This window comes from Cygnus olor, chromosome 1 (assembly GCF_009769625.2).
Source record: "Cygnus olor isolate bCygOlo1 chromosome 1, bCygOlo1.pri.v2, whole genome shotgun sequence".
NCBI lineage: Eukaryota > Metazoa > Chordata > Aves > Anseriformes > Anatidae > Cygnus > Cygnus olor.
Genome location: NC_049169.1, coordinates 15103921 through 15120994, shown reverse-complemented (window position 1 = coordinate 15120994; position 17074 = coordinate 15103921). Strand labels below are relative to the sequence as shown.

Sequence of the window (17074 nt, the reverse complement as noted above, 5' to 3'; positions counted from 1 at the left end):
TGCAGCTTCTGATTTCACTGCCAGTAACCTCCAGTCTCAGTAGTACGAAGGAGAAGGTGTGGGAATACGCCTTGGGCATGCACGAAGAGCAAGCAGTCTAGCACAATGTGGCAATCCTGGGAGAACAAAAGTAATGCTAGGATTTCTGGGCAATGGTGTGGCACACAACAAAGACTAATAAGCAATAAATAATAATGTGGTCTGATAGAAAGAGACTTTCTGGTAAGAAGAGCAGAAGAGATGTTTAGAAGAGGAATAGGTTAAACTAACAGAGGCTAGAATAACAGTGTGGGGAGAGGGAAACAGACACGCACCTTTCTCTCATTTAATTCACTCATCCACACAGTTCTGCTCCTGGAATTTCTCGATTCTTTCCTGATTTAGTTCTCTAAAAAGTAGCTGAAGAACTGTGAAAAACCTCCTTCCCTCATCTTGTTGCACACGTTTCAATATATATTCTTCTTCCAGGAACTTTTTCAGTACTGTTACGTGCTAGCTAAAGGTGATACTGAGTGACCCCAACTAGATGGGAAAAGATTTAGCCCCCAGAAAGGTGAAAAAAATGGCTAAAATACTTTTTTTTTAAAAAGTGTTTTTTATTTAAGAGAATTAACTCAGGAGTGCTTTGCCAAACTGATATTAACTGACCAGTCACATCCACAGCAACCAATGAAGTTAAAGAAAGTTCCAAGATAATTCAAGGAACTTTACAAGGAATTTATAGGAGTTGGTCTTTAAAACAGAGATTGCTGCTTAGGGAATTGTACCAGAGCCTAATGCTCCTTTATACTATGCTGCATTTTCAGTCAGAGCCATTATGTGAAATACTTATATTTATAAATACTTGTCCATAAGTTTACCTATCTAACATTTAAACACTGCTACCAAGTAAACGCAGGCTTAAGACAATGTTGTGTGTTTAGAAAGTCCTAAACCTTCTCAGAGCCTGAAGGTTATCTTTGTGTCCTCTCTCTCATTTTGTCTCACATTCGAGTGGTTGTTTTTACTTTTATGTGAGGCCTCCTGTCTTTTCAAACGGGCTCTTTAATTAAAATGCCGAGCAGTACTATAAGTCACCTCCTAACTACTGCAGCTTCTCCTTCTGCTTTTATGATACCCTTATCTTACCTTTTCATTCACATTAAAATACAGTGTGTTAGGGTAGGATAAACTTTTAACAAAATGTGAACCCCATCTCCCACCACGTACTGAACACAATTCTGATCATGCCTCAGGACATGCTGTTATGCTGCATTTCAGAGTGGTGCCCTACCTAGGAATGGTGTTTGACACCTTGCTAAAAGGCCGTCAGGGAAAAGCCATTAAGCACTTTACATTCTCTCTTCCCCCCTACTCATTGACCTCTGCAACAATGTTTTTCACACACTTAACTATAGCAGGAAGAAGCTGAAGTTCAAGGCAAACAAAACAAAACAAAACAAAAAAACAGTGGGAGCGTGAGATGATAGATACATGGCCTGACTTCTGTTCCAGAGACTTTAGCTTTAGCTGCTGAAGATACTATCTCTTTAGGATGAAAGAGGTTTGGCTTTTTCTTTTGCTAATATGCCAGACAGTGAATTTCATCAGTTGCACTCACTTGTGCTGTGGGGTGGAGAGGCAGAGGTGATGAAGAGATCTGGGATAAAAAAATTTAAATTGTTGCAACCACAGTCACAGAGCTCTTGAGTCACTGGCTAGAAGCAGAACAAGCAGGAGGAGTGGGAGAACTCCCCTGGGGACTGCAGATCTTAGCTCAACAGAAGAAGCAAGCCAGACTAAAGAAGGCTACATTTTAATATCCTTGCTATCTTCAGAGCCCAGCAGCTTTCCAATGCCTTTTATGAGTAAAGTTACTATAATTAAAAATTCCTTTACAAAAACGATCATTTTTGACTTCCCAGAATGCTGTCTGTGAAGGATTTAAACTAGAAGAAAAGTGTTCATAATCCACCGGACGCAAACCTAAGCAAAGGTGAGTAAACAAGAAAAAACTTGGGAAATCCCAGGAACAGATTTCAAGGCAGAACTGCACAAGGGAAGGGCTCAGCTAAGAAGTCTTCTGCCAGATACCTGGAACTGACCACAGGAACTAACAACAGTTACAAGTAACTGATTCAGAAGCAAAAAGAAAGCTTCAAGGGGACAATGTATCAATACAGCAACACAGTTCTTAGAACACCTCCAGCAACAGGGGTGGTGATGCCTTACAACTCCTTAGAGAAGTCATACGAAGTGCCCACACTGGAACAGCTCCATATTCTATGTCTACATATTGCTTTTATGTCATGCATGTCAACATTACCATATAGCTGGTATGAAGCCAATAGATCCCTGTCCCGCAGACCAAGTGGCTGGTGAACATTTAGACAGAAGATGTAGTTCACATTGGAAAATAAACTACATCTCATCCAGAAGATGATATAATAAGCAGATACTACCAAGAAACTGGGTAAAACCAAACTCAGGAAAGCAGTAGCCCCAAATTAGCATCACAACAGATTTTAGGGGCACATGATAATCTGTTAGGTCACAGGGCTTGTAGGACAGAAATGCTCGGAGACTAAACAGGAGGGATCTACCAACATGCCATTGGCAAGCTAAAGTAACACATGTCCAGCCAAGTGGAAGCCAGGACACAGCAGTAACAAGGAAAATATAAAATAAACCAATTTCACATCCAGAGCAGATGTCTCCAAACCTCTTTGTGTCCCTGAAGTTATGAAAATAAATAAATAAATAATAATTCAATAGTGGAAGGGACAAACATTTGGGTAATTTTAGCTCAAACCAGTATAGTGGAACAGCTAGTTAACTACCCATTAAATAGAGAGCAGGAGAGTCAGGAGATCCTATGTCAGGTTCCCTGAAGTCCCAAGAATGCACACATCTGACTTCCTGTGTTAGGACTCTTCGTGCCCTGCTACAGCTCTAACTCTACGGCTTTGCAAAGCCCTGATGGGGTCTGTGGCTCACTGCTCCTCAGGGCCCCTGTGGGGATGGCTATGCTGGGTCAGAGCTCGGCTTTTGTGCAGACAGAAGCAGGAGCTGGGAACTCGCAGCATGAATTAAACCACATTCTCTGTAACTGCACCTGGCTTTCAAACAGAGCTGCAGGCTGGTCTTTCCATTAGCTCCCTCTTGAATTAAATTTAAAACTTTTCATTCTCATGCTTAAAACTCTACATAATTATTCCCCCTGCTCCCCTGACAGCGCTGAATCAATTCTCCCAAGAAAGCATTTGGTGTGCTGTGAGTCATCCCAACCTCAGTATGCATGTTTTGATTGATACACTCACCTTTCCCTGAAACAACCCAGTGCGTTTTTATAGTATGAGCACCTTCGTCTGATCCAGGCCACTCATTCACTGTATTTAAGCTTTCTTAAAAGCTCAGAATTGTTTTTATAGATAATAGAAGGAAATTATCTGCACAGATAAAAATTATCTGTAGCATTTTTACAGTGTCTATATTAAGTGAAGTAATAATGTAAACATCTTGCTATTGCCTTTCTCCCTCTATTGCTTAAGTTGCTCATTCAGTTACATCTATAGCTAAAATGTAATTTTAGGTTTTGATGGTACACTCAGTACACTTTTGGATGATAGAAACTAACTAATAGACACAATTTAAAAGTTCTGATTAACCAATGACTTTATATAAATTAATGTAAAGCAAAATAGTTTTAAAATAAGAAAATACAGCACAATCCTATTAATACATACATTCAAATTAACGTACTTCAAGACATATATATACTAAAACTGACAACAGTTATCAAAATGACACCTCTAGAGATCACAAAACGGTCAAAAAAGCATACATATGAGCTTACAAAAGTCAAATCCGTAGGTTCAATTCAAAACGTCATGAGAATTAATTCCCATCAACATTACTAAATCTTGTTCATTATAAAGAATCTCTTACCGGATCTAGGTTCTTAAAAAGGAGAATGTCCTTGCAAGCCTCTTGCAGCCTGTTTCTTTGATCATCTGTTTTAGGGTGAATAATCTGAGGGATAGAATAGAAAAACCTTTAAAGTGGTTATCTTACAGCAGCAATTAATTGAAGGGCTAAGCTAATTCACCTAAGTATTTTGCACAATATTTTTTTTCCATGCTTTGTAACATTTTCCTTCCAAAACCTTCAGGATTTGAGTAAATAGTCTGTGATAACGCTGTATCACCACAGCATGAGCAAATGAAGCAGGTCTGTATTTTAACTAACAAGATCTTCACATCTGTAGAATCCAGTACATTTCACAAGCCATTCCAGATACCTTTATTTCAACAATTTTTGAATAAACATTATTCTACTACTGTCTAAGCATATATGTTCTATAAAAGAAAAAAACAAAGCACCACTGTTATCCATTTGCCATGACTTCTTCCTAAAGAATATTTGTGAAATAATCTCTGTGATAAATTTATATCAGAGATTTAACAGTGTAAGTGACAGACTTCACATCATATGACTGAGCAGAGATTTACTAAATTACCCATGCCTGGTTAATGTGACTATCAGTCAAGTTACTAGTTTAGCTCATAAGCTTATGATAACCTTTTTCCACTTTTATTAGCCAGAAAGTGGATAGAATACAAAAACAGAGCAATCTTAAAAGTCACGTTATTTCATATTAAAAATCAAGTAAATGCCTTTAAAATGGTGACTTAAGTAAAATAAGCAAATCTATTTCATTAGCATTCCACATCTGATAATCTTAGTGATTTTATCATTTATCTTTTCTCTGCCTTATGTACATACTTTAATACTGATTAAAATACTGCAAGGTTGCAAGGACACTATTGAATTAGTTTTAATAGCAGGCACTCTCTGGGCAAATGTAATTGCATAAAAATGTTTCCATAACAAACCATGGATCACAAGTACAGTCAAATAATATTTAATTGTGTCCTACATGGGTGACTACTACAGAGAATTTTTAAGTGTTCCTTTAGTAAGAAAACCCTACAAATTATTAAAGAATATTATAATAAGGATGCTTTTGGAAAGGAATGGTAATGTTGGTTACATAATTTAAATAATCAGCCCTATTTTCTTCCTAAATTTAATGCCTGAGAACTGAAAAAATAAGTATTTAACTCAAAGCATTAAATACCCTAGATTCTGCGTCATCTTCTTCCTCATCAGGATCATAAGCTTCTGCACACACTGAAATTTAAAAAAAAAAAGTACAATATTAATTAAAATATTGTTTTATAAGCTTTATATTTACAAATGCATTGTGTGGCATACTAATAATATATAGCACTGAAACACGCTCAGCAGAGAACCACAGAAAATATTGCTGATAAGGTCCATAGTAGGTCATCTCCACACTGCTGGTGAAAAAAACTATATTTATGTAATTTTTGGACATGTTTTCTGTGTTTTGAAAGACATCCAGTATACTTCTCAGCTTCCCAAGTAACCTGCTGTAAGAGATTTGATCTTACTATGGGCATATAAAAAGGGAAAGATCTAATCTTTGTGTCCAGTAGGGATTGCTTAAGTGCTGAAGAGAAAGGACCAGTTTAGACAGTGGAGAAAGTGTCAACACCATTTTGAATTCTAATCTCCAGCATTATTCTAATCCATTCTCAGCTTTGAAAGATCAGCAAATTTAACAAGCACACTCTCCCATATATAATCCAGATTATTACTAAAAAAAAAAAAAAAAGAAAATGGAAATAGTATCTTGAAAACGTAGGGCATCTGCTGCTTTTCTTTTATCCCAAAATTCTATTCTCTTGTTATAGGACATAAAATAGTTCCAACGAATCCATGCCCGCTGCTATTTGTACCTTTCCTCCAGGTACATATAAAACATTTGATTATTTGTCCATAAGTTCTCTAGGAACAAAAATGATCTGTAAACCTGTGACAGGTCTCTTCCCTTAGGTAGCCACCCCACCCTCTTAAGGATCAATTTTTCTATTATTTTTTCCCCCCCACTCTCTCATTTATCTTCTTCAGCTTCTCAATGTTAACTTCTAGCAGGGCTGAGGCTTATTTTACCAGTTCTTCCAGTCTCCAAGCCCAGCACCACTCAGGCACAGCCAACCTGGAGACCCCTGCTACGTGAAGTACTCTGTGGTTTGTCCTTTCTCTGCTCTACGCTGAGTTTTCCATACGCTCTTAATGCCACTAGTGAAGACTGACGCAATATGGCAAGCAGCAGAGCAATCCTTTCCTGGAAGATGCTCTTAGTGGTAATATACTCCTAGAACAATTTCTGTTATTGCTAATGTTTGTTCTTGTCACTGGATGGCATTCATTACCTTGACCTTGATTTTTTTACTCCGTATCTTTGGCTATTTTTTACATTTGTTCTTATAAACCAAACCAGTTTTAATCTTCTACATGGTTCCTTCTCGTGCTTGATACAAATAAGTAGCTTATAATTTAGACAGATTTATTTTATTGTGCTTTTGTTCTTCTTTTGTGTGGTCACAATTTGAATTTGTTCCCTTTATATTGCATCTTTGTGGAACATCCAATTCCTTTTCTTTCTTTTCTCCAGACTTCTTTTCCATGAGCTTATGCCTCCAGTCCCTTTTCACTCTCTTGACCTGTTGTCCTAATCCTTTCAGGCTACTTCTTTCCCTTCCTAAAATGTGAGCTCTGACATCCCAAGGGAATTCTCACTCACGTTGACTTTTCTCTCCCTATTCTATAGCAGTTTCTCCCCCAGAGTTGGTATCACATAGAATAGCTTCCCTTCAATGGCTTCTCCCAGTCTCTCAAAGTTTTGTCCAAAGTGCATCGTAGAACACGTTGGGCAGTCGGCATTCTTGTTTATTCTCTTCCAACTGATGACTGATCATTTCAAACCAGTCACCACCACCATCACTGCCATTCCTGGACCCTGCTAGCTAATAAAAACCCTCACCTACCCGATCTCTTTGGTGGTCTGTGCTATGCAGTCATAATGACAGAGCTCCTGAGCTTCTCCCCTTTCAGTATTACTCACAGACCACCAGTATGTCCACCTCCCTCCACAGCCCGGATCGCAGTACGAGTGTCTGAACCTGGTACACAGCAGCAGCCTCTTCCTCTGCCCTGTCCGCCTTCCACGTCTGTTCTGCTAGTTCAGTCACATTGCTCCTCGTGGATTAAGACTGCATGTCCTCTTGTTTATTCTCCCTATTTCCTATATTACTACACAAACGCTTTCTAAAGTAGTCACCAGATAGACCCATTAACCTGCCCGTTACCCTATTAATTAAGCTGATTTCACTGTATTATTGCACTTATCATGCACAGTCCCCAAGGAACTCTTGGCTTTCACCACCTCCCTCACGCACCCAGCAAATCCTAGATTGTCAACTTTATAAAACTTGGCAGCTTCAAAAACTTCAGTAAATTTGATACGAGTCCCTCTGGAACTAACTGAAAGCTTTCTACCAAGTTTACTGGGAACTGGTTTTGGTTCCAGAGAAATATAAATGCCCACAAAAGGAAGTCTGAAATATCTTGAACAAGTATAATATTTTACCTCTAAATAAACAAAATGTTCCTACCAACTTTTTTATGGCAACTATAGTATTTCTGTGATGTCTGAAATAAACTTTGGGGGGGGGGTTATTTAAATAGCAACAATAATAACATGCAAAGTAAGCATCGTAAGCCATCATAATGTAAATCACTACTTTGTCTGAACTGCTATCAGCTTCTGTGCTATAGTGCAAGTATGTGTACATGGAAATCAACAGATGTGTATTACAGGGTGCTGCTGGGTGTATAAATAGTCAGTCTCAACCTGGGGTACAGGGACACCCTATCCTTACCTTGAATAAAACCTCTAAGAGAAAAAAATTAAGCAAAATGGGAATTTAATAGCATTGGTGTTGTTATCACAGAATCAATAGGTTTCAGAGAGTATGGCTGAAGACTTAAGTCTTCCAGAACACATAAAAGAAACTGAATTTAGCCTCATCCATGGCCATCCTGATCCATCTTACCAGTTCCTTTCACATAGCCTCAAGCAGGATCAGAACAGAAAGAGAGGATGTACCTGAGGTTTTCCACATCATCTGGTGTCTCTGCTCTAAATTCACTTTTCTCTGCTAGAAGCTCATTTAAGTCAGTCACGCTATTATCAGCAGATACTTTCATTAAATATTTCTTCTTTATCATTGATTACGTGCATTATATTTCTTTAATAACTGCAGTTTCTTCTGGCCAGTGTCCATCTTCCCAGATTTTAAAATGATTTATTCTTATCTGCCATGAGAAACTTCCCTTCTAGTTTCAGTTCTGTACTTATTTTGTCTTGGCTTATCTTTATGCCATGATTACAGATGCATCTTTCATTTGGGTCACAACTTAAAGATTATACAAATGGTGTAGCTCTGCAGTTTTAAATGTGCAATTTCTTTTCCTCCATTATTTCAAGAGTTTGTCTTACAGACTTTGTAGTCCAGTAACGTATTAATTTCTGGGTGGAGAGCAGTAGATGGGTCATGGAAAAACTTTAAACATTTTACTTCTGTTCTTGAAATATGTTTTTTGACATTACTACAGTCCACTGAATTTCAGGACTTGAAAACTGGGGTTTGGTCCATTAGAACCCCAAGGATATAAATCATCCAGAACTAAGTAAGATGCCTCTTCTGAAGACATCCACATCTGCAGAAGTGATCTGGGTTCCAATCACAGTTAATGGGGAGAAGCCATCACTTTTATGATGTGACTCATCTGACCTGTATTACATCCCCAGATTAAGAAAAGATTAATTACAAACGTGACTAACTGGCTGAGCTAAACCCTATCCTTCCTGAGATGAGTCCTGTTGTTTAGAGTAAGCTGCTAGACTGGTTTCTGCACTTCTCCACTTAGTCCATATTCTTTGGAAAACAAAGAAATAACTCAGCTGATGATGACAGGTTGCTCATGCAATAGCACCCCTTCTATATTCTTTTTGTATATTCCAGGGAGACAGTCTGTGGCCCCAACTCTTTTGTCTGAGGCCTGACTGGCATCACAGATATCATTATTCTGAACCACTCCACTGCTGGTGGCTGCAATACTCAGAATGATTGGTGTTTCATTTTTCTGCCTCCCCAGCTCATTCCACATTCCCAAGAGCACACAGTACAGGCTGACTTTATCATGCTCAAACGCCCTGTCACATTTTGCTACATGTCACTGCTAAATTTAATATCCTACCATTGCTCAAAAAGCAGTCCTAATACAGTTCTTAGAGGCCCATTTCACCCATGCATAAGTACAGCTTTAAAAATAGTGATACAAACACTGCACGTATTTCTCCTTTGGCTGCTAAGCTTAACTAATTGAAACTATTTTTATTCATTTTTTTTCCTATGGAGAATTATTTCACATAATTCACCAAGATGGACACAAGCACAAACACATCAGCACAAAGTATTTGTAGGAAAAACCCAAATTATCTGATGGCAGTGTGTTATTAAAATACATGTGCACTGAAAACCACACACAAATCTAGATGGATTGCTTTGCCAGCGAGAAGAGGCGAGCTTTTATAATCTCCAACTCTTTAGTCCAAGTAAAATAAAATTTTTGGAATTCAGTTAATATTGTTTTACATTAAAAAAACACACCGGAAATAAAGTCACTTTAGATATGAATGAATTCTAAAATGAAAACTAACATATAGTTAGTAATTGTAAGATCACAAAAAAATAATGTTAAACATGCTCTATTCCCTTGGTGTATCAGGAAGTAAGAAGCTATCAATAATGAAATGAATGAAAGCTGATATGTAATCATAAAATATTGTATTACAATGAAAACATGCAGGAAAACAACCAATGTGTGGACTGTTTCCAAAGCACAGAAACCCCTGGTAATAAAGCATGTTACAAATAATTTTACAACAACAATAAAACATCCATGCAAGTATTTCTTCTTCCCATTCAGGCCAAATCAAGACTACACAGTTTTGTCACCACGACTATCAGGCTGGAATATGAAAACAACCCATCTCTTGCCATTGTAGCTATGGCAGCATGCCCTATGTCCCTACAAACATCCCAACTACAGCAGCGATGCCCACCCCCTCGTACAACAAGAACATCACTTCACTGGTTTAGCCAGATGGAAGTCAAAAAGGTGACTTAACTGCAGGGTGAGATTTCTCCCCAGTTTGTCAGGATGTACTTCTCCATCTTCTAAACATAGAACAGAAACATGGTGCACAGAGACTCCTGGCACAGCAGATGCTAGTACCAGACTGGACTGCAAATACTGCTGCACCTTCATCAAAGTTTCTGACACTATTTGCCACAAAAATCTGTTTTTTAAACATATCACCAGTTCCTACCACTGCAGGAAACAAGCAAACTCTGCACTCCAAAACCCTGCATTTCACAGATAGCTTTCATTGAAACAACAGCAATCCTGTGTGATGGTAGCAAAAAGAAATAACTGGTCGTGGTCTCTGATGGTCGTGATTACCAAGCCCTGTATTATTTCTAGAGATGGTTTTGTCGGGACCACATAGAAGACAAGATTGAAGAGCTGTAAGTAAACGTAAGGACTAAAGAACAACCCAGTGAAAGAAGAACGACTTTCTTCTCTGAGTGCACAATGAGATGAGAGAAATTTTACCTGGTTCCACACAGCACCCAGAGAGGCAATACCAACTCACTATCCTGCTGACATCCTCCATTTGGGCAAAACACTGAAGCTATCTCAAGGACTTGCTTTCTTTAAACGCAAACTAATTTGGAACAAAGCATGATCACTGGGGCTATCGTTTCCTACAATACTGTCAAAAACAGAGCATCTGAGAAATGCCTACACCTGACAAGGTCACTAACTCGAAACTTTATCTAGGCACAATTAGGTGAATTAATATACACAATGCCTGAGACATTATAATTGTGTTATTACTGTACTACATATGGAGTATTTACATTACAAATGCTATCCAAACTAGAGTGAAAGTATGCATGCTCAGAAAAAAAGCTCTAGCAATGATAGAGACATGAGTATTTTTGAGATTTTCTCACATGAAAAAAAAAATAAATAAGAATTTCCCCTCCAGTCTACTAGATCTATGTGATATCTACTTTTGAGTGGTGCATCACTTAACACAAATGGCTAAACGCTCAGGACACCAGCCTCAAAAATTTGAAGCTAAGTAAAATCAGTTTGTCTCCTCTTAATTATTAGGAGGATGGCCTTCAGGTCATTAGGTGGGGACTGAACTGGAGGATTGGGACCACTGCCAACAAAATCTGTTTCAAGATGGACTGCTCATGAAGGACTGCCTACTCTGCCTTTCAGTAAATAGGCTGAGACTTACCAAAGACTGTATGACAGTTGTAAATACATACCAAACACGCGGTTTGTTCTCAGCTACACAGCCTAACAGCAAAACTTTTTGCCAGAGTTGGAAGACCATGCTCAGCCTGCGCTACGTGCCTGCAAGAAATCAAACACTTTAGAAGAACTAGCTCATTCAATCAATTTTTCCATTCTATTTTCTGTTGTCCATCTGCTGCTACTGCTATTTTAAATTAGTCAGACTTCAATATATTTCCTCCAGCAATGCTAAATAACATGAGGTGCCTAATAATAAGATGTAGCATCTTGAATGAGATCCACGCCAACAGTGAGTCACAGATCCTCCCAAGGAGTCTCCATTCAGAAGTCCAAGTGAAGTTTATTCAGGTTACGTCAATCCTCACACCAAAGCAAGGATTTCATCAAGATCACACTGAACACCATTAAAGCCCATCTGAAGAAACCTGATGGCCCACACAAGGCATTTTCAGAGAACTAGTCGAGTTATTCATGTGTGGGTGCCTTTGCACTGCAAGTTCCTTAATACTTTGGAATATAACATGGAAAATTGTGACGTGTTAGACTGCAATATCTTCCTGTACTCCACAGGGCAAAGCACTCTGCATCAAAGATAGCACACTCATCACTGGGGCAAAGTTGTGCACTCTTCCCCGAAATCATACTGGTTTGAATCGCTGGCTCTTCCACAGAAGCAGCATGTTTGAACTTCACCACAAGCAGCTGAAAAGACTTCCCTATTTTTAAACATGGACATAGAAAAAGGCTTTAGTAGATTCTCCCCAAGGACTTGCATAGTCCTTAGTCCTATTTACAGTCCTATTTCAGCTCTTTCCATAATTGTGCCATTTGTCAAGATGGAGCTAAAAAAAAAAAAAAGGCTTATGGTGAGGAGACAGCTTTGTGGGGCTTCTCAGGAAGTGCCTGACTTCATCTGTCTGGGTAGTGAAAACGAGCACAGACGCGTTACAGTGTCCAGATCACTGCAGGTAGTTATTAAACAACAAAATCATTACAAAACTAAGATGCACTTCCACTAGAAGAGTTTGCCAGTATATACTATACACTATAGCGCTTATTCTGTAAGCTTTCCCAGCTATAGCAGCATACCATACAATGACATACTGTACTCTGATGTTGACTTGTATAACCTTCTGTTCCCATTCTCATACGGGTCCAAGCAGTTCATAACTCTACAGTGTGCTATTTGGGACAGAACTGAACTGTGTATAAATATTTGACATGTTCTGAGCAGACACAGAGCTCTTTGCATACATTTCAACTTTATATTTGCCAATACCAAAGCAAAAAAAAAAAAAAAAACAGAGCTGCACCCAGCTCTTCCTCCCATATTATTTAGCGCTTCACAGCCATCAACTACAGATTTTTCTTATAGAAAAGTCAGCAGTCCATTCAGAGAACACACCTTATTTTCCCACCAGAAAACTCATCCCTTACATAGAATGTGCTGCAAAAGTTTAAAAGATTGTAGCTACAAGTGGTTTTTTTGGTGTTTTTTTTTTGTTGTTGTTGTTTTTTTTTTTTGTCTCTGGAGCCTACATCCCAAGAACGTACACATTCACATTTTTAAAATAGCCACATAGTAAGTAGCACACTTTAAGGAACTATATACAATACAGAAAACCACAACAGCAACTTAATTTACCCAAAATGAGTTCTCTGTCCAGTCGACAGGGTTTGTAACTTACACTGTTCACCATGTCAGGTTTCATAGTACAGAGCCCCAAACAATAAAATCCTTGCTGTAGATTTTGACTGAACCATGTGAACTTCAACAAGAAACCACAGAGAGGAGTTCTAAGACGTTTCAATACACATTAAGGTGAGTCAATAGCATACTAACTACCTTAGCCATATTTTTCAAAATTGATTGCAAAAGTATATACATACACCTTAAAGAGGACACAGAAATAGACACTCAAATGAGTTTATCACTCATTCATCTCTCCTAGCCTCTCCTTCAGTTTCTCCAATCACGTCTTATCCTCAGTGTTGTAAAATATCTGAAAAGGAGGTGTTAGTTTTGATAACCAAGTTGGCATGTTTGGTGCTTAATTATTAAAAATAATTGTTTTTTAATGTGGATTTAAATATGAAAGAGGCGTGCAGGAAAACACTACTGAATTTACAAATGTAGTAGAGTAAACCATGAAACTATTAATAGAACAGAATAAAAAATTGAAACCAGGAGAAAACACGAGTCGAGAAATGCCAGAAAAGGAAATACTCAAATTCTGGAGTAGTAAGAAGACACTGAAGGTGAGATGTATGAATCAGTCAGCTGTAGGACAAGGTGGGTAGAAAAAACTGCAAACCAAAGCAAAATTGGGAATATTTACAAAAAAGAAAATGCTAAAATCATATAAATAAGATACTTAAGAACAGACAGCAGGGGAAGCAGTAAAAAACGGAATTCCAAGGCCCACAACCTTACTGGAGAAGGAGGGGGAGCACCTATTAATGCTGAGCAAGGAGCACCAGGAGAAGTAGAAGGAGAACCCAAAAAAAATATAAGAATCACAGAATTCAAGAGGGCAAAATGAATGGCAAAACTCAACTCTGCCAACAGGTCACGAGGTAAAATTAAGCACCACCTTGATTAACTGGACTGGGCCAAGAAGAGGGGAAAGGAGAGTGACTCATGTTACATATCTGCAAAGAGTTACAAAGGCTAAGGAACCCAAAATAAGATGATTAGTTTATGAAACCATGTATTTATGATTATCTTCTATGCTGGTAGTTTAAAGAGTAATACAAGAATCAACTGGTAGCTAAAGAAAAGATGTAGTGAGGCAAAGAAAATGCTTGGAAGTAACACAAAGAAAAGAATTGCTGATGGCAGGACATGTAAAGATATAAAAAGATTCAAGAAAAGAGAAAAAACATAGAACAAGGGCACACAAGAGAAGGTGACCTGTAAGCCATACAGTCGTGCAAAGGACTGTAGGGACGTTAGGGACAAAGCCAGAACTACAAGCTCTGACAAGCATGTCCTAGTGTCCTGCCAGCAGACTGGGCCCATTTGATCAAGACAAGGTGAAAAGCCTGCCAAAGCAGTACGACCATCCAGAAAATGAGGAAGGCACAGATAATACTTAATCTAGAACACTCATACGAACGTTTGGAATGACTCTAATTAAGTCATAATTACAAAATGGTAGAACTTTAAATATAATAAACAAGCCCAGTGGAGATTGGTTTAAAACTGTTCTTTACTGCTGTGCTCAAACCTCTAAATAAATGCTTCACTTCGCAAAGCCTGTTTCTGTGGGTCTATATTCAGATTAACTGTGTGAACTCCTGAACTCAGGTGCAGAAACACTTAGGAATGTGGACTCCTCATCCCTGAAGGGTGTCCCCTAGCTCCTCAGAGGCACATGGCAAAAAGTGGGGTACACTTGTGTTGGGCACCTGAGGGAGTGTAAAGTTCAATCTGAGCAGGCTTCATAGAAAACCCGTATCCATACGGCATTTAGGATAGCAAGCTGAGGACGGGCACCTAAAGAAAGAGGAGGAGTCATCCTTTGAAATTTGCCTTCGCTTTTCACAGCTATGGGACTGAGGGAAGGAAGCTTGAATTCACCCTTCCCTCTTTTCCAGGAAAGTGCCCTACATACTACGTTACAAAATAATCTGTAATGAGATGCACTTCATTCCTCCTGAGGCCAGGCTGTTAAGCAAGATGAAACACAATTATAAGCTAAAGGAGCTTGTCTCCTAGAATTTTAACACAATGATTTTTGCTTGAAATGTCATGCTCACATAATCCTCTCTCTCAGAACTCTGATAAACCAAATTTATTAAAAAGGTCCAGATCAAACAGGAAGACAGGTAGACAAAAACAGATTCTGAAAAATACTTCTGCCAAGTTTTGAAAAGGTTGATTTTGAACATCTGGTTTCTCAACGACTCCAGAAAATCCATTTAAGACTTTTTGCTGACAGGATTTTCTTAGATAGCCAAAGGAAGTGTAGAAGATGAATCACAACTATAAGATAAGATATGCCACTTACTTTTTCCACAACTAAAATATAAACTGTTATTAGGAAATAGTACTGGCACTACTTACTAAGGTAAGAAAGTAAGCACCTGACACAGTGATCACTACGTGCTTGTCTACATCTGTAATAGTGTAGACAACAGTAACAAGCCAAAAGATGGTCTACAAATATTATTCTTCCAAGAACGGAGTCTGTAATCATCCTAGAAACACCAATTACCACACTGACATGCTCTAGTAGCAGAAGACATCCATACCTGTGTGACTACTTACCACTGAGAAAAAGAAAGACGACACCAAGGTCTCACAGAACTAGTTAATCTTTTTCTAAAAGAGAAGAAAAAAAAAAGTAGCCTCCCCTCACACAGATAACGAGCAGTCAGTACCTGGAGCTATCATTTCTCAGAACGTCCCCAGCCAAAGGTAAATACAGATAGTGTACTTTGATGAATGAAAAATATTTCTTAACATAAATACGTCTGTATGCCACCTTTCTAAACACCCTCCCCCCCTCCCCCCCCCACATTTGGTACCATTAACTAAATACTACTCTACTTCCAGAGACTAAATGGCTACACAAACACACCGGTGTGAATCTAGCTTTTTCCCACATACTATAAAACAGCTTCATCTCTTCTATCTGTGGATCCTACAGATTTCCACAGCGCTCAGTTTATCCTCCTGTCATCTTCTAACATTACAAGAAGATGCAGAAAGGCTGGAAGAAATGCCATAAACCTACGGAGGACACTCCAAGTCGTATCACTCTTTCACGTAGCCACCACCACCTAGCTCCATTTTCTCGATACCTACTTAAAATCGCATTGCACTTGAAGAGAAGCTAGCTAGAGGTGAACCCAGAAACTGACATCATGCCTGCAGGAGATGAATACCTGGCAATGTGACCTCAGACAGCCTCAGATTGTCAACACAGCTGTTTTGGACTTCCCAGTCTCTCCATACCCAAGTAGTTGCTATGACAGAAACAGGCTCATCCCCACCTGCAACTGACCAAGAAAGAGTGTGTTCTTTCCACTTAATGAAGAAAGCGTCAAAGTGATCCATGCATGTATGACATCCAGACTCCTGCAACTAATCCCTAATAATTAAGCTATATTATCTTGGACAAACTGACGACATCACCACAAATACCTTGCTGCTGTATGCCAGTCCCTGTTCTCCACTTTGTGTGCAGTTCCTTGTTTTATGCAAACACCACTCACATCTCTTGTCCTGATACAGGATCTTCTCTGGCACTGGCTCTTGTGTCCCTGGCACACCACAACCTTACGCTGTTTCAGCAGGAGATGAAACTGTTAGGCAGCAGGGGAAAGCTCATGAGTGTCCATGCAGCAACTTTCTCAGAAAATGAATCTACACCAGAAAACACTGGCATACAAAGAGTAGAAGAGAAGTGGACTTGCCAGTTTGAAAACTAAACAAAATTCAAGCTTTCAACACAGTTTCTTATTGTCAGTTCTATATGCAAACATACCTATACTTTCAGGGAAACATTACATAAACGAACTTAATCTTACTGAATGAAGGAAGCAGCTGTTTTATTTTTACTTGAATGAGATGCGAGATAACACATACCCCTCTCTCTAAACTACGATTCTTCAAATTTGGAAGTAAAAAAAAATATAATAAAATAAAATAAAGATCCTTACCCAAGCCAGACACTTTATATTTCCTGACAACTAGTGACTAACAGAAACCAATATCCTGGAAACCATGTATGTCAGGTGATCATATTAAGAA

General features: G+C 38.7%; 1 protein-coding gene across 2 annotated transcripts in view; it reads right to left on the bottom strand.

Annotated features, from left to right (window-relative positions):
* Window positions 1–17074, bottom strand: part of PRKAR2B (protein kinase cAMP-dependent type II regulatory subunit beta) — an 81271-nt gene that overhangs the window by 15403 nt on the left and 48794 nt on the right. For both annotated transcript variants that reach the window (XM_040549033.1, XM_040549044.1), the window contains 2 exons: window positions 5120–5172; window positions 3928–4011 (listed from right to left, as the gene is read on the bottom strand). In XM_040549033.1, coding sequence (XP_040404967.1) covers window positions 3928–4011; window positions 5120–5172 — 137 coding nt within the window. The remainder of the gene's footprint in view (window positions 1–3927; window positions 4012–5119; window positions 5173–17074) is intronic.